Here is a 26,935-nt window from a genome sequence, read left to right as displayed (position 1 = left end):
TGGTGCCCTCCAGATGTTTTGGACGAAAACTCAAATCAGACCACGACCAGCACAGCACCAGGTTGAAGAAGGGCTATGCCAGAGAATCTGAGTTAAGAAACAATAGCAGCCTCATCCAGAACTCTCCTCCCGCAGGGCACTCATCCATAGGGTAGGGCAGCTTTCACACAGGCATGCCTATCCTGGGTGGGATTCAGAAAAGGAGAGGTGCTTTTTGTGTATACATACACAGGCACTAGCAAACCACACACACATTTACGCTAATGTGTAGCGTCCTGGGTGGATGTCGTTTCCTAGAGCAGCTTTCACGGCATGCAGGTGAACAAGACCTTGTTCTATCCAAGCTAAGCCAAAGTAAGCATGGTTTATTCCAAAGCAGGGGCCCTCCTTACAAATCGCTTTAAAAAAAAAACAGAGCGTGCCAAGTTTGCAATCCTGGCAGCTCTGGGTCCTTTTATCAGCTGATGAATCTATTATAAATCAATTCACCAGCAGCCGCTAAGCAGCCAGCAAGGAAGCAAGTAAAGGGACAGGACAGAATCTGGAGCAGCCTCTTACAGATGCCTTCGGCAGCTGCAGAGCACTTTTAGCTCCACAAGTCTGGGAGACATTCCCCACCACCACCACCACCACCCACCACTCCTCTTTTGTTTCATCAGCCAGGAAGGCCACCAACCCTTAGACCAGGGGTCCCCAGACTTACGGAGCGGCGGGCCGGTGCCCGCCGCGCCGACCGCGCGGTGGGCCGGACTGCAGGGGAGTGCGCGCGCAGCGGGCCGGAGGGCGGGGGAGTGCTCGCCCGTGCGCATGCGCACACGCACACGGGCGGAAAAAAAATCGGCGAAAATCGCTTGTGCGCATGCGTATGGGCCTCCCCCGACCCGGAAGTGCACCAGAAATGACCTCTTCCGGGTCGGGAGAGGCCCGTACGCATGCGCACAAAGGATTTTCGGCGATTTTTTGCCGATTTTTCAGATCGCCGCTGCGCCGCGCGCCGTGAGAGCGGGCGGCGGGGGTCGTCGCGGGCCGGATTGGAAGGCCGATTGGGCCGCATCCGGCCCGGGGGCCGTAGTTTGGGGACCCCTGCCTTAGACCAACCCCTGCACAAAGCCAGTGGCCCATCTACACTGGCCAACTCAGGGTCCCTGCTGTTACTGCCCTTCCTCCCCTCTCCCTGCTTAATCCGGCTCAAGGAGTAGGGGTTGTTGGAGGGCTTTAAAAGCCTAAATTGCTGAAATTGAGGAAATTCCTGCCCTCGCCTTCCCAGAGCTTCAAACAAGCCATTTATAACCAGCCGTAAACTGTTTGCAGCTGGGACACTATACAAGCCATTTGTCTCAGCAGCAGCAGCAGCATTCCTGATGGAAGAGAGCTTGTCCCATACCTCTTACACACCATAATATACTGGTACACACATCTCACAGAGTGCTCACATATCCTACACTGATCATAGCCACATGTCTCTCCCGCCAACATGATGCCCATCATGGTCACTGCACTTGCATACTTGAACACACAAGCAATACCAATGCACTTTCAAGGCATCGCATGCTTATGTAAACAAACATTGTGCTCATCACACACTTGTAGTTTTGCCTATAACACTCAAATATGCTGTGCATGCACATATCCTGCCACATTTCCACACGCACATCACACTTAACCTAAAGCCTAAATAACTCTGAGCTCCTTATGAGCGTTTGCGTCCAGGACTACTAAAGTCTTGGCTTGCTTCTTTCATTTTGCAATGAAAGCAGAGATTCTCAAGCTGCTGAATTCCTCACCCACTAGAAATGTCTGTGCTTGCGCCCAGAATTGTGGAGAATAATATTCAAGGTCCTGTGTCTACTTTTCTAGCAATGTTTACGGTCTCTAAAATGAAGATGGTGTCTAGCAGGTTCACTAGTCTAATTCAATAGCCAGTGGGCCCATGATCCAGATCTCCCCCACAAGATCAGTTTGGTGGATGAGCCTTCTTGTTATCCATCTCCACCACTGCTTGCCAGAAAGAAAAGAAAAATCAAGGCATAACTCCGGGTAGATGTGACAAGGCCAGCTTCTAACCTCTGCTCAGCCATAAAGTTTGATGAGTTGTTTTGAGCCTATCATGCTCTTTCAGTCTAACCTACAACTCAAGTGCTATTGCAGAGAGAAACAAGACTTGCTATGAAACTCTAGTAAAGTTATATATGTATGAAAAATAACACAATTTGCTGCTGTTGCAAGGGCCTTTATTCCTAATGCCAGACTAGAGTTTCATTCACCGGTATTACATAATTTTTATGTCATCTAGCGATTCAGATTTCATAGGGAGTTAAGCTGGCTAAGGCTGGATGGCATATCATTTGTGGCACTGCGACTCAAGAGAGGCTACTCCATAGATACAGAAGCTCACATGTCCTCCTATGTCATATTTTCATAACGGTTGCACAACCAAGGCCTAGTTTTCAAAGCAACCATTGTGGGTAGCCACGCATCACTGTAGGTGCTGAGACATGAGGAAGACTTGCAAGAAAGTTCAACGAAGTTACTGGTCCACAATTTTATTTTTACCAATTTGTCTGACACACAGACCTTTTGTTAGGTATTTGCAGCACATCAAGAACTGCCCTGAGATCTTATGATGAAGGGCGGTATAGAAATCTAATAAATAAAATAAAAAATCAACACAGAACAGGGTTGGAAAACCTGCGGCCGTTCAAATGTTGCTGGATTACAGTTTTTGATCATTAGCCATGCTGGCTGGAGTTGACAGGTAGCTGAAGTCATCTGTGGTCCCCAGATGTTCCTGAACTACAACTCTCATGAGCATAGCCAATGGGTCAAGGGATGATGGCAGTCATGTTCCAGCAACACCTGAAGGACCATAGGTTCCCCTCTCCTGGTATGCATGTAGAGCCCAACTGTTGCTTCCAACACTCATGGAAGCAGTTGCCCCTTTCTTCTGGATAGACACTTTTTTGTGCCAGATGCCAAGGCAAATAAACCACAAAACAGAGGTTTGTCATCACAAAAATCAAGCAAAGTTAAAAACTTGGTGCAGAGGGGATGCCTCAACCCCCTCTCAGTTTTGCAGCTACTTCTGCAATAAGGAGGAAAGTGCTGGTTGACACCAGCATACACCAGCAAATGGTCTCTTCCCCTTGTATCCCCAATAATAAAAGATAGCATGGTGCCACTCAAGAAGTCAAACATCAGGATGACTATTAGGATGACTCTTAGGGTGCTGGATATTAGGATGACTCTCAGGGTGCTCCTGTGATGTTATGTTCCTCTCTGTACGATAACGCTTTATCTGCTCTTTTGTGTTGAGATGTTTTCATTGTACGTGCCTCTGTATTGTACCCTGTCCTGGGATCAGGTGATGATGGGCAGATGAAAAGCACTACTAACAAATAAGCCAACTAAACAAACAAACTGGCCCATCCTTACCTTTCCTGCATTACACCAGGTCTCATCCTCACTCTTTCCTTTGTCAGCTCCTGACCCTTCCTGCCCTCTTAAAAGTACACTTCTTAGCCCTCCAGAAAGAAAGAGAGAAAGAGAGATGGAGAGACCAGATCAGTTCCAGAGCCCCCAAAAGTTCCTGGCACTCCATGGGTAGTAAACACTTGCTTAAGCAGCAGCAGTCACTGGAACTGCCACTGCTAAGTGGGAAATGAGGCAATGTGTGCTGTTATAAACTGGCATAAACCAGGTGAGAAGCCACAGCAATTTATCTGTAAAGAGAGTGGAGCCAGTGTACTGTATTTGCCAAGCCTATCTTGAAACTATAGCCTATAGTCCAGAATCCCAAATTCTAGATGGCACGGTGATGAAAAGGCACTCTGGCCTTGCCCGGGGAAAATTCTCCCTTTATCATTTAACATGTTTCTGAGTTGAACCTTGATCTTAAAATCAGGTCCTGACTGAGCCCTGACTCGAATTCAGCTTCAGAATCCTCCCTCTGTAATAAAATCCCTCTGTTCCCTTGGAACGGCTATTGTTGAGTTTTTATTAAACAGGAGGCCTAATAATAATTTCTTATTTCCACAGTGTTCTACAGTCCTCACACAAAGAAGGGTGCTGCTTCTCGTTGTGCCTCTGAATCCTCCCACAATTCAATTATAGACCTAGGCAGGAAGCGACGCGTTTTTATTTCCAGGCGCCGGCGAAAGAGTTAAAGTGCCACATTTCTTGAGAGCGCTTTGGCAGCCAGGCTGGGGTGGGGCCGTTTCAAACGAAACCGCTTTGAAAGCGAGCTCCCATCGGGTAAGGAGGGGGGCGGGCGGGAGAAAGGGGAGCGGAGCTTAACCCTGCATCCTCCCCAGGTGCCCCCAAAGGTGATGGGGTGATGCCGTTGCACCACACCGTGTGTGTGTGTGTGTGTGTGTGTGTGTGTGTGTGTGTGTGTGTGTGTGTGTAAAAATCAAAGGATTGTTCTTCTGCAAGTTGTAAACACTGGTGGTGGGTGCCAAAAAGCGGGGAAGGAAGGGAGGGAGGGAAGCGATTTGGCAGCTGCTCAAAGAGAAAAGGGAACGCAGGACCCGCTGGGGACACCCTTGGGTGTTTGACAGATCTCGCAAACACCCCCCCCCCCTCGCCTCCGCTTCTACTTCCAGATTTCCAGATTCCAATAGTGTCTACAGTCTAGTGTGTGTACCAAAATAAGGACGCAACATTGCCTAACTAAAGGATTCTCAGTTCTCGATCTATTTGCACGGCGTGGTAGACTACAGCCAAATCCCCCCTTTTCTTTAAATCGAGGAAAGATAACAAAAGTAAAAAATTAAACCCCTGCTGCCAGGCTTTGTGGAGGATGAACGCCGCCGCCCACCCGCCCGCCTTCCATACTAGGCATAGTCTCCCAAAAGAAAGTCTTCCTTCCTTTCTGCCATTCCTGATTTACTCCACATCCCTCCACCCACACGCAGGTCGCCAAGAAACTTCAAAGTTTCCCTCTCATCTGGTGTTCATAATGCGCGTTTCCACATCAAGACAAAAGAGCCACGAACGAGAGGTATCCCCTGTTTCCATGTAACCGAAAGACAGCAGATCGCTGCCCAGATTACAGAAGAAAGGAGGGGGTTACAAATGTTCCAGAGCTTAAGTCATGCAGCCCCCTCTTTTTGCAGAGGAAGAGGGGAGACCCATAAAATTTCGGATCCCGACCCGCTCTCTGCTCCCCCTCCCCTCCCCACGCCTCTTTTGCGGCGCAAGAGTTCCGAAGCAGGAAAAGAAAAAGTTGGAAAATTGGAACGCGAAGCAACCAATCAGGTCCGACGGCACGCCGAACAGCGCCCTCTAGGAAGATGCCCACCCGGATCCACTCGCGCTCAACGCCCACGCGCGGTTTATTAAAAAAAACAAAGCAAAAAAACCCTTCCCCCGCCACCACCCATGTCAACACTCGCTGGACGCGGAACCCAATTCATTCTTTTACATGCGCCCATCCCAGGGACCCACCCTCCCAAAGGAGCCACCCAAGACCAAAACAAAACCCCAAACATCAGCACGAGCTCGGATCACCTACATTGCAAGCTGGCCGGCTGGGGCCACCCGAAGGGATCCAAGCCCATGAAACACGGGCTTGACTTCCGCAGCATGCACGGGCTCCGGTTGGTAACATCGTAGAGTTGCCGCGGGGTGACGGCGAACGCCTCCATGCAGTCGTACATCTCCCCCTCCGGAAACAATCCGTTTGGCGTGGAAGCGGGCGGCAGATCAGACAAGGAATGGTAGTGGCGATGATGATGATGATGATAATAGTAATGGTGCGCTTGTGATTATGATGATCCTGGAAGAGTTGGAGATGTTCCGCGCCTCCCACAGCAGACGCGCAGGGGGCTTGGCTTGGCTGCGCCCCCACATGCAAAGCTTCTCGACTGCACGCGCGCAAGGCGCACGCCGCGAGTGAAGCTGGTCGCTTGGAAGTGCAGGCGCTGCGATCGCTTTCGCTGCCTTGCTTAAAAGGCTATTACCTTGGGGGCGAAAGCGGCTAAGGACTTCCAAGCTCGTGGGTGTGGCTTGGAGCCGAAAAGGGGTGGGCTATGTGGGAGGGACACACACACACTGACTAAACGCAGCAGCCACACGGACACAACAACGCTCCGAGGAAGACCTAGGAAACAAACGCGAGCAAACACGGATTCGGCAGGCACACAACAAGGAAATAATAAGGGTCACAGCCATGCAAGACTATCCTTTCTGTATTCTTCGTTTTTTTCCAAGCCACGCTCACGATGACAGGAAGAATGGGGTGGGGGGGACGGACGGACAACAACTGCCAAAAGCTCTCAAAGTTTCGCAAAGGGGCAAGCTGATTATTCATATTTACTGGGAAGTCTGTTCTCCTGAGAAATGTGCAACTTCTGCCTAAAGCGTATGGTTCACAGAATCACTGCTCTTGCAAAACTACACATCCATATTTACCATCCCTGATATTGCTGGTTGAAATCCTCAACTCACCTATATAAGCCAACACTGAAAAGAGAGGTTTGGGGTGTAGGGGGGAACTCCATTATCATTTTGCCACTTTTCAAGACTATGGCAAGGTCCTCAAAAGGTGTATTATGAAACAGCTAATGCAACTGAAGTGAGCTGGTGTCAACACAGGATGTGTTCTCACAAGGTCTCCTGGGCATACCCAGGAGGGTGCTTGGGGCGCATCTGCCCCCCCATCAAGTAAATAAATAAAAATACTTAACTGACCAATTGCAGGTAACTCGTTTCTGGCCCCCACTACATAAAGCCTGCCCGCCTAAAATAAATCCTGACTACACCCATGCAAGGTTTCTTAATATTAATTAGTTATTACACAGATTCCCCCATCACATCAATTCTTCCATACTCAAGTTAAATAATGGAAAGTGTTTATTTTATTTATTAAATGTGTCAGTCGCTTTGCCCAGGGCAACCCCACATAGCTACATTAAAACGAAGAAGGAAATACATTTAAAACATCCCTTTCCCACTTTTAAATGGCCACAGATAGTCAAAGGCCAAATACCTGTTTATAAAGCGCCTGGTGTCTAAAGATATACAATGATGGCACCAGGCGAGCCTCCCAAGGAGCGTGTTCCGTCAACAGGGAGCCACCACAGAAAAGGCCCATTCTCATGTAGCTACCCTCTGCACTTCTAGTGGAGGGGGCACCCAAAGAAGGGTCTCCCATGATGAACACAGGTGTTCTGTTCCCCACTTGCTCTGCCTCATGTCTATATATATGGGTGGAATGGTTTGGAATTACATCATCAATCAATGACTGATAATTCATACTAATGAATTCAAAGACAAGGGGTGAGATATTGGGAATCCACCCTGGCATGCATTTTGTTTGCGTACAATTCAGGAGAGTTAAATAGCTGCTGGTTCATATCTCAGGTTAGTAAGCTAAGGTTTGCATGGGCATGAAGCCCCTTCACACAAGCCGCAGTTAAATCAGAAAGGCTCTAATTAACCATAGCTTTCCATTTCCTCTGAACTAGGAAAATATGGTTAGTAGCTGCAAACAAGCTACCATGTTATAAACCAATGAAGCTGATTACCCGTTTTGGAACCAGCAATGATGTTAAACTAACTTTAAACTCTGTTTTAATTTCCTGGCTTATCCTGAAGCTAGTAATCATAGTTTTCCAGTTCAGACAACATAGGTAAAAGGTAAAGGGACCCCTGACCATTAGGTCCAGTCGTGACCGACTCTGAGGTTGCGGCGCTCATCTCGCGTTATTGGCCGAGGGAGCCAGCATACAGCTTCCAGGTCATGTGGCCAGCATGACTGAGCCGCTTCTGGCGAACCAGAGCAGCACACGGAAACGCCATTTACTTTCCCGTTGTAGCGGTACCTATTTATCTACTTGCACTTTGACGTGCTTTCGAACTGCTAGGTTGGCAGGAGCTGGGACCGAGCAACGGGAACTCACCCCGTCGCGGGGCTTCGAACCGCTGAACTTCTGATCGGCAAGCCCTAGGCTCTGTGGTTTAATCCACAGCGCCACATGGGTCCCTCTCAGACAACATGGGAAACTGCAAATAATTAGAGACATGTTGGTTTAACTGTGGCCCGCATGTGCAGGCAAAAGGCTCATGCACATAGCCTAAGAAGGCAGGATCATCCAAACATGGCCACAGAGTGATAGGAGGATGCATGATGTAAACGCTCATTTATTTTTAGCGATGATTTTTAATCTGTATCAGTGAGTACAAAATCAGTACATGGTGGTTAATCTGAATTTAATTAAGGAAACTAGAGGGTTCATAGAGTAAATATCTGTGCATATATATATATTCACACTGCAAAACAAAGTCAAAGCTTGGTTGTCAAACGCAATCCATTCTGGAAGCCCATTCAGTTTCCAAAAATGTTCAACAACCGAGGTGCAGATTCTGATTGGTTGCAAGAGCTTCTTGTACTCAAGCGGAAGCTGTGTTGGACGTTTGGATTCCAAAAAATATTCGAAAACAGGAACACTTTCTTCCGGGTTTTCGGCGTTCGGGAGCCAAAACGTTTGTCAACGGAGCCATTCAAGAAGTGAGGTTTGACTGTACAAGCTTTCTCTTTCAGTGCTCAGTTCTATGGTCTCTCACTTTTTCTCTTTCTCCCACACACTTTCAAACCTTGATTTCAGCAGCTTTGTAGTGGTGCAGTAAATCTGGGTAGAGCTGTGAGCTGGGCACATAGCGAGGGAAGCAATTGCACAACTGCTTTAAACACAAAGTAAAAACCCACCCCAGATCTGCTCAGTCCAGGAGGCTGGCCTGCTACTAGTTTGGTTATGTCAAGGATGCCGGAGTTGGATGTGCAGAAATCAGCTGGTAAAAGCCGTTCACAGCATGGAAATAAACATAATCACCTGTTAATTCCTGTAGATCAAACTACTGCTGTTCAAAAGCTGGCGACCTAACTGGCTACCTGGGGGTGGCTCTTACTTGTCACAGGTGGCAAATCTGGCTTCAGATAAAATATCCTGCTGACTTTCTAAAGTTAGAGGAGTCTTATTGAGCCAAATTTTATTGCAGGGACAAGGAACAGCCAGCCCACAGTGCCTTTGGATCCGGGGGGGGGGGGTGGGGCGGGTGGGTTCCCATTGGTACCAATGGAAGTTTCCCCCTCCACAAAAAAGCCAAATTGCCATGTGTGGAGAAGGAGAGAATGGGGGGGGTCACAGATAGGGAGGCAAGGGTTAACATTCTACTCCCCACACGATGTCACCCCCTCCAAATTGTACTGTACATGGTAATTAGGCTTAGGGGAAAATCTTCCATTGGCATGGCAGTTCTTGACTATAAAGGCCTTTCTCCAGGCAAAATGAAACAAATCAACCGAATAATATTTTTATACTAGGACCAGAGGCATACCTAGGGACCCTTGCGCCCTTGGCAAGGAGCTGTATTGGCACCCACCACCATCTCCAAGAGCTTTTTTTTTAAAGTACAATCTGGAGCTCTAGAGCAGGAGTCCCCAAACTGAGGCCCATGGGCCGGATGTGGCCCAATTGCCTTCTAAATCCGGCCCACGGATCGTCCGGAAATAAGCATGTTTTTACATGAGTACAATGAGTTCTTTTATTCAAAATGCATCTCTGGGTTATTTGTGGGTTATAGGAATTCATTCATATATTTTTTTCAAAATATAGTCCGGCCCCCCCACAAGGTCTGAGGGACAGTGGACTGGCCCCCTGCTGAAAAAGTTTGCTGACCCCTGCTCTAGAACTTCCCCCCAAAAAACCTGTTTTTTAAAGCTAAATTGCAACAAATGGCAATCCGGGTTTTCTGCGGATTGCTGTTTGCTCCGATTCAGCTTTAGAGAGTGTTTGGACATGGACCTTTAAAGCACAGACCATGCCTAGAAAATGTGGAGGAGAGGCAAGTGTGGACAAGCCCCTCGTTTGAATAGCTTTCAGTCTTGCAGATGCTCCCACAAGCAAGCTCCCACGAGCAAGTTACAGATGCTCCCACAGGAAGCAGTGATGGCCACCAACTTAGATGGCTTTAAAAGAGGATTAGACAAATTCATGTATGAGATGGTTATCAATGACTGCTAGTCCTGATGGCTCTGCCCTGCTTGCACAGATGGAGGCAGCAACGCTTCTGAATACCAGTTGCTGGAAACCACAGGAGGGAAGAGGGCTCTTGTGCTCAAATCCTGCTTGCAGGTTTCCCACAGGCAAATGTTCAGCCACTGTGAGAACAGGATGCTGGACAAGATGGGCCACTGACCAAATAGCACTGACCAAAAAGCAGGAGTAAAAAAATCTAAATTCAGTTTTAAATATATTCTGAGAGTCTTCTACTCTCTGTCTCACATGGACGTTGGTAGGTTTATCATATAAACAAGCACAAGAAACCAACACCTTTTCAGAGCATGCCTCTCTCACAAGTGTTGGCTCAAATGCTCTCTCACACACACACTCCCAAGCTGCGTACATTCATCTTAATGCCCCCTCGCCAACATCCCTCAACCCCCACACCACAACTGCGGCCGTCAGAGGATGCATCCCTGACCATCTGCTTTGCTGGCAAATTGTTCTCCCAGCCAAAATCCAGGTTCTGCCAAATCAGATGAGGAATGCATTATTCTGAGAAACCACTGTAATCCCATGTCATTGATGGACAGACTGGCTACCAGTTGGACTGGGTCAGTCGACAGGCCTGACCTAAGCCAACTATCACATTTTGTTGGGTGGGGGGACTGATCCTGTTCCCAGTGCCCTCGAAGCAGAGTAACAACAGCACAAGAAAAGGGTCCCGCAAAGCTCCACCTGTTGACTCTGCTCCACAAAAGCTTATGCCATAATAGGACGTGTTCGTTTTTAAGATGATGCATGCCTCCTTGTCATTTTTACCGCTCGAGTTTCCTCTTTGGAAGGAGCCGTCTGTTGAGTGCCCTCTATCCAATCCAACCATGAAGCCTTTTAATAGAATATTAATCATACAATGCAGGAATCTTTTGCCCAATGTGGGGCTCGAACCCACATAGAGATTAAGAGTCGTGCTCTACTGACTGAGCTATGATTTTGCACAAGAAGTGAGCCATGCACAAGAAGTGAGCCATACAATTTGTATTTGGCAAGGCAGCTCATCTCCGAAACAGGTGTGGGGGACCTCAGCCCTCTCTATCTGACACCCCCCGAAACTCTCCTCAAGCCCCCTCATTGGCCACATCCTTCACTGCCTTTGCTTTTCACCCTCTTTGGGATGTTTTTTGCTCTGATGAAGCTACTTCCTGGCCTGGATGGAGGATAGAGAGGGGCATTTGAGAGTGTGCAGAAACTAGCTCACTGTACAAATGAAAAATTTACATTTGTGGGTTTGCCCACCACTGGCATGTGGAAGGCTGCCCACAAGAGAATGCTTCCCTCAGGCCGAAACAAGTCCCCACTCCCCAATCTATTTTTTCTTTCTTTCAAGGAACAGGAACGTGGGTGTCTTCTGTCTTAGTCAGTCATTAGGACTTATGTGGAACTCCCCCCCCCCCAGCAGAATCCGCTTTTTATCCAGCAGCTGCATCCATGGCAGTGCCAGAGACCATGGCTCAAAACATGCTCTGATAACAGCCAGCCTGCACAGCCGGAATGTCAGTGGCTTCCCTTTGGAAATCCGGCTCACCTTCTTCCCGAAAGGAACAGCTAGCAAAAGTAGGGGACACTACACTGTTGGAACACCTGACTCGCAAATGGAGAGTCCTTACTACCGTAGCTCATCAAAAACAGAGCACTTTTGTTCAACACGGTGTTAAGATTTTCTCCTATGTTAGCTTGACTGCACAGCCCACTAAATCCCCTGCTCTACAGATAAATATGTGGAGCTTTCTTGAGAACCAGATTGACTCAACTTTTCAGACCCCCCAAGTGTCCCTATTTTCCAGGGAAAGTCCCGGATTTACAGAAGTGTTCCAGTTTCTGATTTGATCCTGGAATGTTCTGCTTTTTCTTAAAGGTTGTTGTAGTTGTTGTATTTATGATGTCCCTATTTTCATCGGAGAAATGTTGGAGAGTATGGCTTTTTCTTCTTAATCCAATAGTCTCCCGGCTTCCCCCTCCCCTCATTTTATTTTTGTTTGTGAAACTCATTTCTCACTGCATTTTGTACCTGCTTGTGCCAATAACATTCTGTATGAAAAATAGCAACAAATGTTGCAACAAATGGCAACAAAAATGTTGTTGTTGTTATAATGGCCAGCCAGCCTTTCAATAGAACGAGAACAGGCGAAGTTATGCCAACTTCTTCTTCACTCTAACAATGGCTGAGATGCTCCACCAATGACACGGTGGTGCCTGGCTTCTCACCAATGGATGGGATGTCTTTTTCTCTCCCTTTCTTTTTCGCACACACACTCACACCGCACAAAATACGCTTTTAAAAACCCCCTCCTCTCTGCCCTGTCCCCAGCTTCCACTAAGCGAGCCAACACAAACACACTTGCTAGCTGAGTTGGACATGGCCTACTTTTTGCCCCCCCCCCCGGGCCCTGGCTCAGCTATCCCCATCTCCCCCCCCCAACTGCCCCTCCGCCCCACCAGCAGCTGAGCCAAACTTAATTCCTGCCCCCCCTCACCTGCTGGGGGCAAACCAACATTAGCTTTTCTTGCTGGTTAAAGCGGGCTTCCCCCTCGCGAGCTAGGCCCAGCTCCCTCTCCACTGGTTGGGCTAGGCTCCTTGCCAGTAGCTGGCCAGGCCAGGCCAGGCTGTTCCACCCCGCTCTTCTCCATTCCCCCACCCCCTGAAGCCTCTCCCTTTCCTTCCAGCGCGAAGGCCGAGCGAGCGTCAAGCGAGCCAGCGGCATGAACTCTGCAAGAACCCCCTTTGGGTGCAGTAACCTCCGCATGACCCAGCTCCATGGCAGTCCTTCCCTCCGCTGCCTACAGCACAGCAGCCAAACCAGGCCCTTGCTCCCTCTCCTTCCTTCTGCTCAGTTTTTCCACAGCCTCCCGGTGCCCCACAGTTTCCAGAAAAGAAAAGGAAAGCCTTGCAAACAGCAACCACCCTAGCCCCACAGACCCCCATCTCCCCATCACTAGGCTGGCAACTGGTCGCTTCTGAACCAGTATTTTTGATGCTGCTTTTTAACCCTAACCGAAAAACAGGATTTTTGTTTTGTTTCGTTTAACTGTTTTGTTTTAAAACTTCGCCGAATCAGCAAACAGCTTCTGATCTCCATGTGCTTAAATGTATTAAGTGGCCAGAGAATTCTTCCACAAGCAGATTTTTCTCCCGACCCCCCGTCCCACCACCACTGCCACCCACCCCCTTGATGATCTGTGCCAGTTTGTGGGGGTGGCAACAGACAGAAGATTTCCAGAGCTCGGAGGACTGGAGGAGGAAGCGGGGCTGAGGATCAATGCAGGCCCACAATAACCTCAAAGCAAAAGTTCTGGCAAAATGGAAAGGCAGATTTAACTTGCAAACCAAACGGTGCCACAAGCCAGTGAAAGATTTGCCAAAGGGTGGATCAATGCCCCCACCCCACCCATAAAACAGTGGTCTAGCCCCTTTCCCTGCCAGGCGCAGATCGAGTGGAGGCTTAGGGGGCAGGGAGAGAGAGAGAGAAAGTCTCACTCCTTGTTTTTTACCCCCATAAGATTTCGGTAACTAACTTCTAGGCTTGTGTTAAATCCATAGCCCTAAACCACAGTCTCCTCTCTTTTTAAGCAGCCCTACAGTTCAATTCCCCCTCCCTCTCCCTCCCCTCACCAAGGCTGCAAATCAACATTCACAAGTGCTCGTTTTTTTAAAATCCCAGATTAAATAATCCAATCCTTTTCTGATCCTGTGCTTCCAGTGCCTATACTAGATTTAAAAACAAAAACCTACCGTGCACATCCACCCTTATGGTGGTAGCTTATGGTTAAAGGGTGCTAACTGGTACTAATCACTTTCTGAATGCAAACACAGATAGCTTCTGCCTTATATAGCTGGGGGCTGCTTCTTGTCCCTCCCTTGCTGCTCTTCCCGAAAACTCCCCAAGCCTGTACACGACTCTACCCTGCAGCTGCTCCCCCCTTTCCCCCCTGCCTTGTGGCTTTCCTTTGCCTGACTGGGACTCTAGCCACAAGGGATTCTTTCCTGCATCCCTTTAGCTTGCACTGGCGGGATCTGAAAGGTCCCAATTAGCCTGACCCGCCTGCCTGCTAATTCAAACCAGAAGCGGCTCTGCACGGGCTCTGGCTCTGTGGCTGTGCTGTGCAGGAGCAGCATGTGTGCAGACATTCCCTCACTTGCTCTCCCCCATTGTCCCCACACAGCCAGGCATCCCTGCTGCTAACATGAGGAGGGCAGAGAAGAGCGTGTCAGAGGAGGAAGCATTTTTCTCTCGTTCCCAACGTACACGGTCCTCATCAACCTTGCAGCGTCCTTGCTCATTTTTCAGAGACGTGTCCCTGTTCTTTTAAAATTTGCCTGCAGGTTCGAGCCCATCCAGAAGACGAAATCTTCCGTGGCATTGCTTGGTCTTCTGAATAAGTCTCTTGCCATGTTCAGTCTCTTGCATGGGCGAAGCCAGAATTTATGGGGGTGTTTATAGAATTTATAGTTAAGTCTTTTGTATTTATTTGATTTAGGGACCCCTGCCCCCTGCCCCCTGGCTACACCCATGGCCTCTTGCCCAGCACCCAACAGAAGCCCATAATGACAGGGGGGCACTGCTCCAACTCTGCATCACAGAACAGAAAAAGAAGCAACAGCTTTCATACAGATGCATGAACCACCAAGGAGCTTAATAGCAATCTTGTCCCAATGACCCAGGAACCTGAGATTACACCCCTAGCTTCCAGGAAAATACCTGTGTTATGTCTGCAGCAGTAAAAAGTGTGGGGGCATCTGATAAATTAGTTTGGTTATTGCAGCAATAGCCTGTTTCATTAGAAGAGAATACGCAAGAGCTGTCTTAAACAGTGGTCCATTGGGTTCAGTGTTCTCCACTCAGGTAGTGGCTTTCCCTGCCCTTGGGCAGACAGGTCCTTCCTGGCCTCCAAGTGGCCCTATTAACTGAGACCCATTAACTCAGGTGTAGCTAACCTGCCACTCCAAGTGTTGTTGGACTCCAGCTCCCATCAGTCTCAGCCAGCATTGCCAATGATCAGGGATGATGGGGGTGATGGTCCAGCAATATCCGGAGGGCCACAGGCTCCTTACTTCTGCTTTTACTGGAGATAGACTCAGTTCAAACCTGGCACTGTATGTAAATTGGAGTTACTGTCTTTCTCTAGCTGCTCTTGATTAGTTCTCTTTCCAGTTATCCAGTTGCTGTTTTCCTTCTGTCTATTTATTCAGTTTTCAGTTTGAGCCTGATCACAGCAGGCTTCAACCCACCCCTGAAGGCTCCCTGTGCCAAGGCAGGACAGATTTGTGTGCACTGAATTTGTACCTAACTACTGACGTTTGACAGCCAGGAGAATCCATCTGGCTGGCACAGTACTGCCTTCCTTCCTTCCTTCCTTCAAACTTTTTTGGTGTGAACTTTTGACAGTTAAAAAAAAAACTAAGTGTGCGTGTTTGTATGTGTGTGAGAGGGAATGGAAGTATAATTTCAGGGTTCCAGAGAAACGACAATTTCTTTTGAAGTTGGTACTGTATTTCAAAATTTATTTGCTGAGTCATCCCATCTGACCCATGAAAGCAGCTGAGTCCCCACAAACTGTTTGCTCATTTACAGTCCCATACATTGCAGAGTTAAGCACACCTAATCCCATTGAAATCAGCAGCCTTAAAATGCAACTCATTTTTCTTAGGCTCAGGCTCTTAATGTAAAATCATTGAACCTTTATTCGCCTCTCTTCCTTGCCTAGGGACAAATTATGCTTCGGGTTGGTGTGAGGGGCTGGTGCAGAGAGGGAGAGAAGACTGGAAGAAGATCTTCTGATCTTTCAGAACTTCTAAGTCCAACCCCTAGATCCAGCACATCGTTCTAACGAAAAAGATCGTGCGAACCCCGTTAAATGACGCCAGGAAGTTCCAGTTGTGGGAACTGGTCCTGGGCACAAAAAGTCTTCAGTTCCCACCAGAGGAGAGGCTGACGACTGTTTCCTGTTGCAGCAATGTTGACAGCTTCCTCCGCTGGCTGTGGGGCTGTGGGTCTGGGCATGGCAAAGTCACTCGCATCACACCCTGGAGGACACCTGGTGGCAGTCGACACACTTGCTGGCTTTAAGGAGCTACCGTATTCTCTGGCTTTCCTCTCTGTGCCTGATGGAGGAAAGCGTGCAGGCAAAACCAGGACTAGGGGTGGCCCAATTACCGGTATTTACACTGGACAGCAGCATTCAGAAAACTTTACATGGGCAAGCTGGTGCCCCAAAAGCTCCCCACAAAAACACGCAATGCTTGCATCACTGGACTGTTTCCAGTCAACCACCCACTCCTTACCTTTTCCAACCCAGCCTGGCGGTACCACTCAGGGCTTGTTTACATCTTGCTGTTTGTGTTCACATCTAATTTGCATAGTCCACATGGCATTACCCTCAAACAACACTAGATGACCCTTGAGGTCCCTTCCAACTCTACAATTCTATGAACACCAACCTTGATGTTTCCCCCCTGAAAATTTGGATTTATGCAACACAGGGACAACCTGATTAGGAGAAATGGGCTGCAGACCACTCCACTCAGGATCACAGAGTATTCCAGAGTGGGTGGGGTCAACCTACTTTCTGTTACTCCCCTTGCCATGCTCACTACTTCCTTAAATTAATACTTTCATTTCTCATAACAACATCCACACGCAGCATTTCTTTTGGTCTCTCGGATTTGCACAAAACCAGGAAACTAAAAAAAGTGTGTGTGCAAGAATTTACAGTTGTCTGTGTGAATGGCTTTAAAGGAGGATTAGATCACTATGATCACTATGTTCTGCCTCCTCTGTCAGAGACAATAACTCTCTGAATACTGCTTAGTGGGAATCACAAGTGACGAGAGTGCTGTTCTGCTTAGAAGCTTCTCGTTGGCAGACGTAAGAACAGCATGCTTGGCTCCATGGGCTTTTGATGTGACCCAGCCACATGCTATTAAGAGTACAGAGCAGGTGCAGAGGCCCCGATCCAAACTGGGACCCTGATGAGGGTAAGAAGGAAGGGTTAACCCTTCACCCTCCCACACACAACGGTCCCTGTCCTGTCCCTGTTGTTTGCTTTTGGAAGAACGCTCCCATTGGTGCCAATTAATTTTAATTGGGAAAATGGTGTGGATGTGTTTATGAAGTCTTAAACCTTCTCTTCCAGAACCACAGTCTCAGTTTAAATTGCCCTTCACACAGCTGATACAGTATAAGCATTTTTTAAAAACAGCAGAAGACCCCATACATATCTCTCCCATGTCGTGCCACACTGTTTGGCTCTATTAATCTGCTTCCCAGACAAACCTTTTCACCGTCACATGTAACCACATGCAGATTCATTTCTGTATTCGTGATCAGGGGGATAGAGCAGCTCCCCTATCAGGAAAGGTCGCAGCATTTGGGGCTTTTCAGTTTATAGAATCATACAATTGGGAGGGACACCGATGGTCATCTAGTCCAACCCCTTGAAATGCAGGAAACTTCTGCCCAACGTGGGGCTTGAACCCATGACCCTGAGATTTATAGTCTCAGGCTCTACCGACTGTTCTCGTGAACCGAAGCATGCTACAGCTGTGACCTGGAAGCAGCTGGTGCAGCAGCTTTGCTGAAGCAAAAGATGAATAAGAGATGACATGACAGAAGTCATAGACAGTAGAGAATTTAGCACATCGCTAAACTATAGAACTCATTCCCACAGGATGCAGTGATGGCGACAGACTTGGATGGCTTTGAAAGATCATTAGACAAATGCATGGAGGCAAACACTACCAGTGCCTATTAACCATGGTGGGTATGCTTTGCTTACATGGTAGGAAGCAGTGTTCTTCTGAAACCATAGATGAAGAAAGCCTCGCTGACATCAGCAGGAGTTGATTAAAGTGATCAAAAGCTTGCAGTCCTAACAACACAAAGGCATTTTGTACACTGGCATCTCCTGCTGAAGCAGGTCAGTCTCACCCTTTGAATTATTTTCTTCCACACAAGGCCACTCCTGTTTTACAAGCAGGGATACCTCCTGGCATCTTATCTATCTGTCCTCCAGGTTGGTTTCCACCCGAGAGAGCCTGGTTGCCTCAAGCTAGGTTTATGTACCTGGTTCACATACAGCTATTAATTTTGGAAAGTGAGACATCTGTTGAGACTCAGTGCCACTTGATTGACTGGGAAGCACGGTCTCATCTAGTCAGGAGGAGAAGCAGGAGGAGGAGAAGAAGAAGAACAGGTCATTTTGCTTACGCACTCTTCCCAGTTATTATTTCTTGACCTGTTGCCACAACAGAACAAGATTCAGTCTTCAACATTGTCAAATCATATACAGAAACTGGAATGAACCAAGGGAGTCCTTTGGTCAAACCATAACCTTGCCAGCCTCCAACTGACCCACCTGTTCAATTCAGGAAGGAATGAATGCTTGCTACCCAGGCCCACAAATCACTTTTGAAAGCTGTCATTGGGTCTTAAACCCACATCATGGACTAGCTGGGAGCCATTCTTTTGATGCAGCTAGAATGAAGGCCCTCGATGCATGTGCAGAATGTCAGCTCTTTATTAATTATTCCCTACAGCTATGCATCTTCCACATAAAAGTATAGGGTATGGTTTTCCAGCAGGCTTCCTGCACCTAATGAATGACTAAAGGCGTGGGGGGAAATAAAACAGGGACGGGGGAAGCTCTGGCCCTCCAGATATTGGCGGACTACAACTCCCATCATCTTTTACCATTGGCCATGCTGGCTGGGGCTGAAGGGAGTTTGGGAGGGCCACAGGTTCTCCCAACTGTATTAAAAAAAAAGTGGATCCCATTGGGTTCCTGTGTTGAGAGGGCAGAGTTTTCTCTTTCTGGGATGCTCTGAACCCTGCTCATCATCACACAATCTGAGGGTGCAAAATGAAGGAGAGAAAGGTGGTGTTTGGGGGGGGCGAGGGCAGGAGGGGGGGGAAGCATATTGCCAGATTCTCTCTGGAGCCATCAGAGGAGACGGGAACAGCCTCAGGCACCTTCCTGCATTCCAGGCAAATTGATGCCATAAACACACTGAAACATTCAGCATCCAAGAGTGAGAATATGAGGGGGAAGCACAGAGCAGGGTGACGGGGTGACAGCTAATTTGCTATCTAGAGCCCGTTCGCCCACCCGGCTTCCTGCCAAAATGCAGGATCAGTGGACACTAGCAGATCCACCCAAATTAATGGAGCCAAGAGAGTCATGTCTACAAATTTCAACGGGTCTACTCTGAGTAGGACCAGCATTTGCCACAAACCACGCTGGGAAAATGCATACTTCTCCACCCCACCCCACCAAACCCCAGTTTCCTAGGGAGAAAACATCTGCACAAGAAATCAGCAACAACTGCCCTTTTTCTTTTTCTCCTACAAACCAGCCATCCAGGAAAAAAGTCCCTAGTTTTGTCTTGTACCCGCTCAGCTTTTGGCAGCTGTGAGGTTCATGATACTGCATAATGGGAAAGCTAGGAGGGATGGATGGAAAGGTATTGAGGATTAGCCTAAGCAAAACTAGGTACACAATAAAGAACTTTTTCAAACAGGGCCGCCCTGGAGAGTCCTGTCTTCCCTCTTGTTTCCTGCTTGTCCACCAAAGGATGCTGCCCTGTGGGGGAGAGCAGTACACTTGGCCAGCTCCCCCATCTCTTTAGCACCAGTAGCTGCCTTGTGCGGAGGAGGAGGAACAATATTAAACGGGGATGGAGATAAGGGGCATGCAGCACTCTCAGAAGCTGCTGTAAACTTGGCCTCCCCCATGAGCGTCTCCCAGCCAGGAGAGTCAAGGCCAGTTCCAATGGACAGCTGCTACAAGGTTCTGCTCCTCTTAGGAGACTGGGGATAACGAAATGGGGAAGGAACACAGCGAAGTTTGCCCAACAGCAGGGGAAGGAAGTACTGCACTGAACATTACTTAGGCACTGTCTGCAGTGCAGAACAAGCCCATTCACAACCAGTGAACTCCCCAACTCCTGGACCTGGGAACTGGTCACCTACAAAGTCTCTATGTTACCAGAATGAAATATCACTTTGTTGGCCCTCATTCTGTCAACTACTGCATTCAAGCTCTGGCTTAGAACCAAGACTGCTTCTCCTAATTCAGATGTTTTGGAGAAAGAGAACTATGGTGTCATCAGCATATTGATGACACCATGCCCCACTGACCACTTGTCTTAACAGATGTTGGTGTATGTTGCATTTGCTTTCCTGGAACCTGAACCTAGGCAGGTTCAACACAGGCCGTGGCTGGCATCATCCAGTACTAAGAAGCCCAGCACAAACGGCTTAATAAGACTTTGTAAAGGCTTTTCCTTTGGAGAAACAGTGCCACATTTGGAACTGTTTTGTTGCAAGAGATAAGGATATCTTCCCTCTGAGTGATGCTTCTGTTGTGGCGAGGTCTCATTCTTCTAGCATTTTAGAAGGAAATTTGATTAAACGGCTGCTGATTAAATGTGAGGCTTCTTCCTCACACAGCTAGCCCCTTCACTGCCACTGAGATTGCTGTGTGCCAGATGGCTGCGTGACTGACGAAAGCAGCTACTGGCTAGTGCCTGTGTCATCATTAATGGCAAGACATGCATGCCCTCACCCCGTAACCCAGTTTGCTTTTAATTTGTGTCCGTTCTTTCCAGAGCAAGCATGTTGTTCCTACATTACCAGATGAGCTCTAGTACAGACCTTTATTAACCACACTAAGCATGAAATTAGACTTCTCTTGCACGAATTTTCTGCCTGCCACTTGCCAAAACGTTTTTCTTTACAATTTGCTTATCATTTAAATGTGTGCATTCCACTTCAGCACTGCAACAGACACCTATTCCTTACCCTCTCTTATTTATAAGGAAGCGAAGAGGTGTTTTCACCACCCCTCCATTTATAGGGATTTCTTGGCTTCAACTGTAGAATTGGACACAAACACCAGCATAATACTAATGGCCAAGTACCAGCATAGCACATCATTAGCCCAACAGTCCCTTCCTCATTGCGAAGCACGCTTGGGAAGAGATGCATTGTAGAAGGGAAGAGGCATGGGAAATGGTACTTAACCTTTCCCCAGCCAGTCACTTTTTTCTCCTGACACTTGTCGTCCCCTTCCCCTGCTTTTAGCCTACCAGTGTTCTAGAACCATGCTCACCTTGCAAACACAGGTCTAGGGGGAACTTGGGAAGGGTGAAAAACACCCATTCTCCCCCATTCCCCCACAAACACACACTGCTGCTCCACTGCAAAGAGCTCCCTCCTTAGGGTGCTTTGTAATGAAAGAGAATCTGTGAAGCAAAGCCAAAGAGTTGTATGGCTATAAGGAGAATGTTGCACCCGTTGCTCCAAAGAAAACAGACAAACAGGACATTTGTGCAAACCCTGAAGAGCAGGCAGGTTGAGAGAGCTAGGCTCCGCAACTCTAGATCCTTTTGTTTGAGGAAAACAGGCTTGAATGGGTAGGAGGTGTGGGGTTCTGCAGCAGGGAGAAAAATGGCAAAGGATGTGCATTGTGTCCAGGAAAGAAAGCAGCAGTTTTCCCGTTCTCGTTTTGATCTCAACTGACCTATAATCCAGGACTCTTCCCCTACTTCTGGCTGCAGCGTGGGAGAGGCAAAGATGTTTCAGGACGGGATCTCCAGACTTTTTTTTGGGGGGGGAGCCATCCAAGAGTGAGAGGTGTGAGAGGTGAGGGGGGAGAGAGAGAGAGATGGGAGGGAGCAGAGTGGGGAGAGGAACTGACAGCACTGCTCCCTTCTGCCGGGGCCTTGCTTGCTCTCGCTCTCTTTCCAGATGAAATAATTATTTCCAGCCGCCCTGCCAGCTCATTCAGCTGGCCAGGAGGGAGTCCCAATTCATTTCAGGCAGTGCAGGCCAAAGCAGGCCTCAACGCTCGTAATGGGGGCCCTGCCACTAAAAGGGCTTAACAGCTTGAGGAGCCAGCACGGTCCTGGGCCTCAGATGGCTGTTAGATGAGAAGTCAGGGATGCGAGTGCAGTGCTTCAGTCCTAGCGGCCGATTTACTGGGGCTCAAACTGGCCTGGAAGGCCTTCATCTCTCTCGCCTTGGAATATTTCCTTCCTGTTCCAGATATGTGGGGCCTGACCGTGGTAAGTCAGTGATGGTGGAGAGGCACTTTCCATATGCTCAGAGGCACTTGGATGAGCCCTGAGGGTGGAAGCAGAGTCGCATTTCAAATCAATTCCCAGACCCTCTAAGTGCCTCCATTTTCCAGGGAAAGTCCCAGATTTACAGAAGCCACCCCAGTTTCTCATTTGATCCCAGAATGTCCTGCTTTTCCTTAGGATGTTCCTCATCAGAGAAATGTTGGAGGGTATGGGCAGGACACCCCTGTTTTCATCAGAGAGATGTTGGCGGGTACAAAATTATGTGACCCGCAAGCCAAGGAGATAAGTAACTATGCAACCTTTAGAAGACATCTGAAGGCAGCCCCGTGTAGGGAAGTTTTTTTTAATGTTTAATGTTCCACTACATTTTTATATGCAAAGATTTTCAGGAGCCAGGTGCAAAGAAAGCCAAACAGACGAGCGCTTTGTGCAGGCTGCACAAATATGCTTGCGTTGGGTCATTTCCACCAGGTCCATACACTTAGGGTGCCTGCATGTAAAAGATGAACAGGGACTCTTAAATGGCACGCAGGAGAAGGATTTTTGGCAGGTGCAGCCTGACACCCAGGCTTGAGAAACACCGCTCCCCCCCTCCGTGTTTGTTTGTTTTTATACCGCTGCTGAAGTTACAAAGGCCTCGTCCTCCTTTGCTTTGGGTCACCTGAGAGATACTGCATCAGACAGAATCACATCAGCTTTTGGATAGTGCAGAAGCAACAAAGTTGTTCCATAGGCATCCGCTAGAGGGAGACGGCTATAGTGCAGCACAAAGCACCTTACACTGTATATAGCTTTGGCAGAACCCAAACGAAATGTTTAAACGACTCCACCCTAAGACCTCGGCCTAAAACCTGTCAGAGCTTTTCAAGAACAGGTTCAAGGAAAACCTTCCCAGCCGAACTGCTCTGATGGTTAGTTAGGAATGCATTCCTGTGTCCTGAATGGATCTTCCTTGATTAGGAGGAAGAGGAACCATCATGGTTACTCATTCATGAACTTCCCTGACCGAAAAGGCAATAACATTTAAGGGTTCTGCCTTCTTACTGGCATCCTTATAAAACATGAGCTATCTATGTTATCCACTCCCACAACCCCATTATCCTTTTTCTCACTTTCAGCAAGGAGTGGGGAAACTTTGGGCTTCTGGATGTTGCTCCCACCCTCCTTGTCCGCTGTCCTTGCTGGCTGGGCGCTGATGGGAACTGGAATCCAGCAACATTTGGATTGCCTTACATTCCAGACTTTGAACTTTCCTGAGATCTGTCTGAACTCTGGTCTGGGTCTTCCAGATATATATGCACTGTTTCACTATGGCAAAGGGAAAGAGAGAGAGAGATTCGGAGTCCCTCACCCTCATGAATCCACATCTAAGAAAGCACGAAAACAACCCTATATGCAGATGCTTTCTGAACCTCACCACATAGAAAGCAAAGGTGTGTCCTTATAATACAAATGTGCTGCCACCACATATCTATTATAATGATGAGTATTTCACTGCTTTTATACAAACAGGTACGGTATTTGCCAAGACTTGCCTGAAGGAGTCTGCCACCTTCAGTTTTGTTACTTGAGGACTTCTCCAGCAGGTATCAAATGAGTGAAAGTTAACTTGAACCATGAACCATACTAATTACCACCACCAAACTGCAGTGTACCATCATCCTGGGGATTTGGAGTAGGGAAGGAAGTTTACTCTACTCAGTTCTTCCTGACAACTTTTATTTTTCGGGCCACTGTATTGGTCTGTTTTGGCGGGTCCAGGACCTTGGATTGGCACAGAATGCAGCCTTGATTATCTGAGGCTAGTTTCAAAGGGAACAATACTCCAGAGCAGTGAAAGATCTCCATTCATTTCTCATGTCTTGAGCCCGATTCAAGATACTAGCTTTAACCCTTAAAATCCCTGGGACTTGCCAATGTTAAAGGAACACCTTCTTCCATGTGTTACTCCCTACCTTTATAGATTGGTAAGAGAGACCCTGCCAGCTTTGTGCCATCTCCTTCTGAAGTTAAGCTGACAAGTTGAAGATGCAGTGCCTTCTAATTGTTAGCACAACTGTGGCACTCCCTCCACAAAAGGTGCTGCTAAATACTAAAACAATCTATAGGCTTGAAAAAAGGAATGTACCACCTTTTCTGAAGAACTATACTAATGTTCCTGCTGGTTTTAGGCTGCTAAGTGGCACTGACACTTTTTAATTTATTTGATCGCTTTGTGTAGGTTTCCCTGCCTTAGATTTCAGAAAGGCAGGTTAGAAATTAAAAGGATGAAAGAAAGAATTCAGTGTCAGGCTGACAATGAACAGCACATTTGATCCCTGGCTGTGGCGTGTGTGTGCATGTGATATGTGAACACTGTTAATGCAGGGGAGAATTTGGAAGAGAAATTAAAATGCACACCGCAGTTGGTTTAGTTTATTGCATTCCAGCTAAGAGCAGATTTGAAAACAAAGCCAAGGTATGCCTTGGACGCTGCAAAACACTCCATGCGATTGACACCGATAATAAAACACAATTTCAGAAGACACCCAGGTACCCCAGTGAAGTGCAATTGAATTAGATGTGACGCAAGTCACGTGAATGCAGAGGGTGCCCCCTGGTGGACAAACAACATGCAGACAGGTTATAAATAGGAGCTTAGGAGTTGCAGTTGGCAGAGCTAAAGCAACAGAAGACTCCAAGTAACCAAAGAGCAGAACCTGGGGCTGCCTAGGTCAAAATGGAAGGGCTTAGCCTGGTACAGCAGAGTCCAAGAAAAGGAAACCATGCTTCCTGGGCACATCCCTTCCTCCAAGGTAGTGCTGTTCAGGCAGGCTAACATACGCACAGCTCTGAAGCACAGAGGCATTCAGTGAGCTGGAGGCACGAATGACTGACAGCCCTGCAGCGTGGGGACGCTGCTTTGGCGTGCTGGAACCCGCACGCGAGAAAGCATGTAGGGCTCCAATCCCTGCATTGGCAGGCGGGAGGAGCTGAGCCGAGCCTGGAGGTCTGGCATGAAGCCCGGGCACACCCTGGGGCGGGAAAGGGCAGAGCGGTCGGAACATGCCCCAAAGTATGGAGAGCAGAAGCACAGAACCCGGCAGGAGCCAGTTAAGACCCACACCTAGCAAGCCCTGGGCACAACACCCCTAAACCTCCAGTTCAAAAAAAGCCCCAGTGAAATTAAGGCACAGTGTACACACACGAAGAAAAGGGTTTCTCTGAGCACCTCCAGAGTTAAGGTTTTCCCCTGGAGCCCCCTCCAGTGGGACTGGGGGAAAGCAACTCCTCAAGGGTGATGCAAGGTCCCCCTACAAAGCAGAGGCCAGATGCCCTCCCCAGTGTGGGATCCGTCCCAAAATAGCTCCCTGAAAAGTCAAGCGCCAAGCCAAGATTGCTGTGTGGGCCAAGTCGCTCCACCCACTGTGAATTCTCTCTCCCTCCCCAAATATCAACGAGGTGGAATGCTTTTTCACACACACACGGACTTGTAAAATTACTGCGTCCCTAGAAACTGCTTGTTTTTTGACATCATGGCAAAACAGCATGGGAGGGTGGCTTTCTGTTTCGACATAACCAAATTGCCTGGTGAAAGCCACTGTGTGGCAGTAGTTCCACTTTAAAAATGGCTGTGTGAATTGCTATGTGTTCCAAGTTCAGGGTTTGGTACCCCCACCCTCCAATCTGGTGAAAATTCTGAGCTCAGAGTCTTTGACTTTACATATGCCTAAAATCCACTCTAACTTTGGGTGCCCAGTGATGGTGTGATAGCCATGTCAAATGACAGACAACCCTTATTCAGGCAAGATACAAGGCTTGGTTCTTAGCCAGCTGCACTCAGCACCAAAAGGCACATAAGAATTGCATATATTTTGGCTGATATGATTTTCTTACTAGGCTGTAATGGACTGTGAGGAGGCTTTGCCATTTTGATAACACAGTATGGCTATGCACACCTACAGTATATTGACAGAGCTTCCATGCTGGAAGAAAGACCTGATCATTTTAAATCGTGCTTCCTGAAAGTTTACCAGGAACTTGGCAACTCATCACTGTTTGGTAAATTCTGGACTAATGTTCTGCAATATGCTTTGCATGGGGCTGCCCTTGAAGATTGTCCAGCTAGTTTAAAAAATGATGCAATGCACCTTCTATCAGCATCGGCAGCCATGACCACATAATACCTGTGCCAGGTAACTTCCAGGCACAATTCAAAGAGCTAGTCAACAGCTTAGCCAACATGTTCAGATTCAGATCATGGGCTTACCACCTTGCTTAAGCCACATTTTTTAAGGTGAGACCGATCACCATCTCAATGTATGCCAGATCACTCACACAGCACTGATTTGCCCTGTGGAAATACCTGTCCAAATGTCAACTCATATGAATTGCCCTTTCGAGTACAAAGTGGGCAAACATTTTTCTCTTGAGGGCTGCATTCCTTTGGGGGTAATCTGTGCAGGGGGCCATTTGCTGCCTGGCCTAATCAGGGACAAAGCCAGAAGAAAGCAGGGCAAGAGGGGGGGCAACTGAGAAAGATCACCCCCTTTTCTCATTCTGCCACCCCCTTTTCCTCTCTTTTACCTGTCAGCAGCCAGGGGACAGACAGATCACTTTGTCAAGATCACTCTTTGAACTGCTTCCTTGCAGAATACTTTTTAAAAATTAGGCTAAGGAGGCCTATCTCTTGCGTAGAACCTGTGAAGAAGAACCACCCTGTGAGTTCTGCTAATCTATACAGCACCTAACCCAGGTGGCGCTGTGGGCTAAACCACTGAGCCTAGGGCTTGCTGATCAGAAGGTCGGCGGTTCG

At 48.0% G+C, this 26,935-nt stretch overlaps 1 protein-coding gene across 4 annotated transcripts in view; it reads right to left on the bottom strand.

Annotated features, from left to right (window-relative positions):
- Positions 1-26,935, bottom strand: part of RARG (retinoic acid receptor gamma) — a 112,051-nt gene that overhangs the window by 36,408 nt on the left and 48,708 nt on the right. Inside the window, exon 1 of one of the 4 annotated variants that reach the window (XM_035099628.3) lies at positions 5,513-6,050. The exons of the other annotated variants lie outside the window; for them this stretch is intronic. Within the exon in view, the coding sequence (XP_034955519.1) occupies positions 5,513-5,657 (145 nt within the window). The 5' untranslated portion in view covers positions 5,658-6,050. Of the gene's footprint in view, positions 1-5,512; positions 6,051-26,935 lie in introns of those variants that run through there. 4 annotated transcript variants of the gene reach the window in all.

This window comes from Zootoca vivipara, chromosome 2, assembly GCF_965207765.1.
Source record: "Zootoca vivipara chromosome 2, rZooViv2.hap1.1, whole genome shotgun sequence".
Taxonomy (NCBI): domain Eukaryota; kingdom Metazoa; phylum Chordata; class Lepidosauria; order Squamata; family Lacertidae; genus Zootoca; species Zootoca vivipara.
This window is presented reverse-complemented; position numbering and strand designations above follow the sequence as displayed.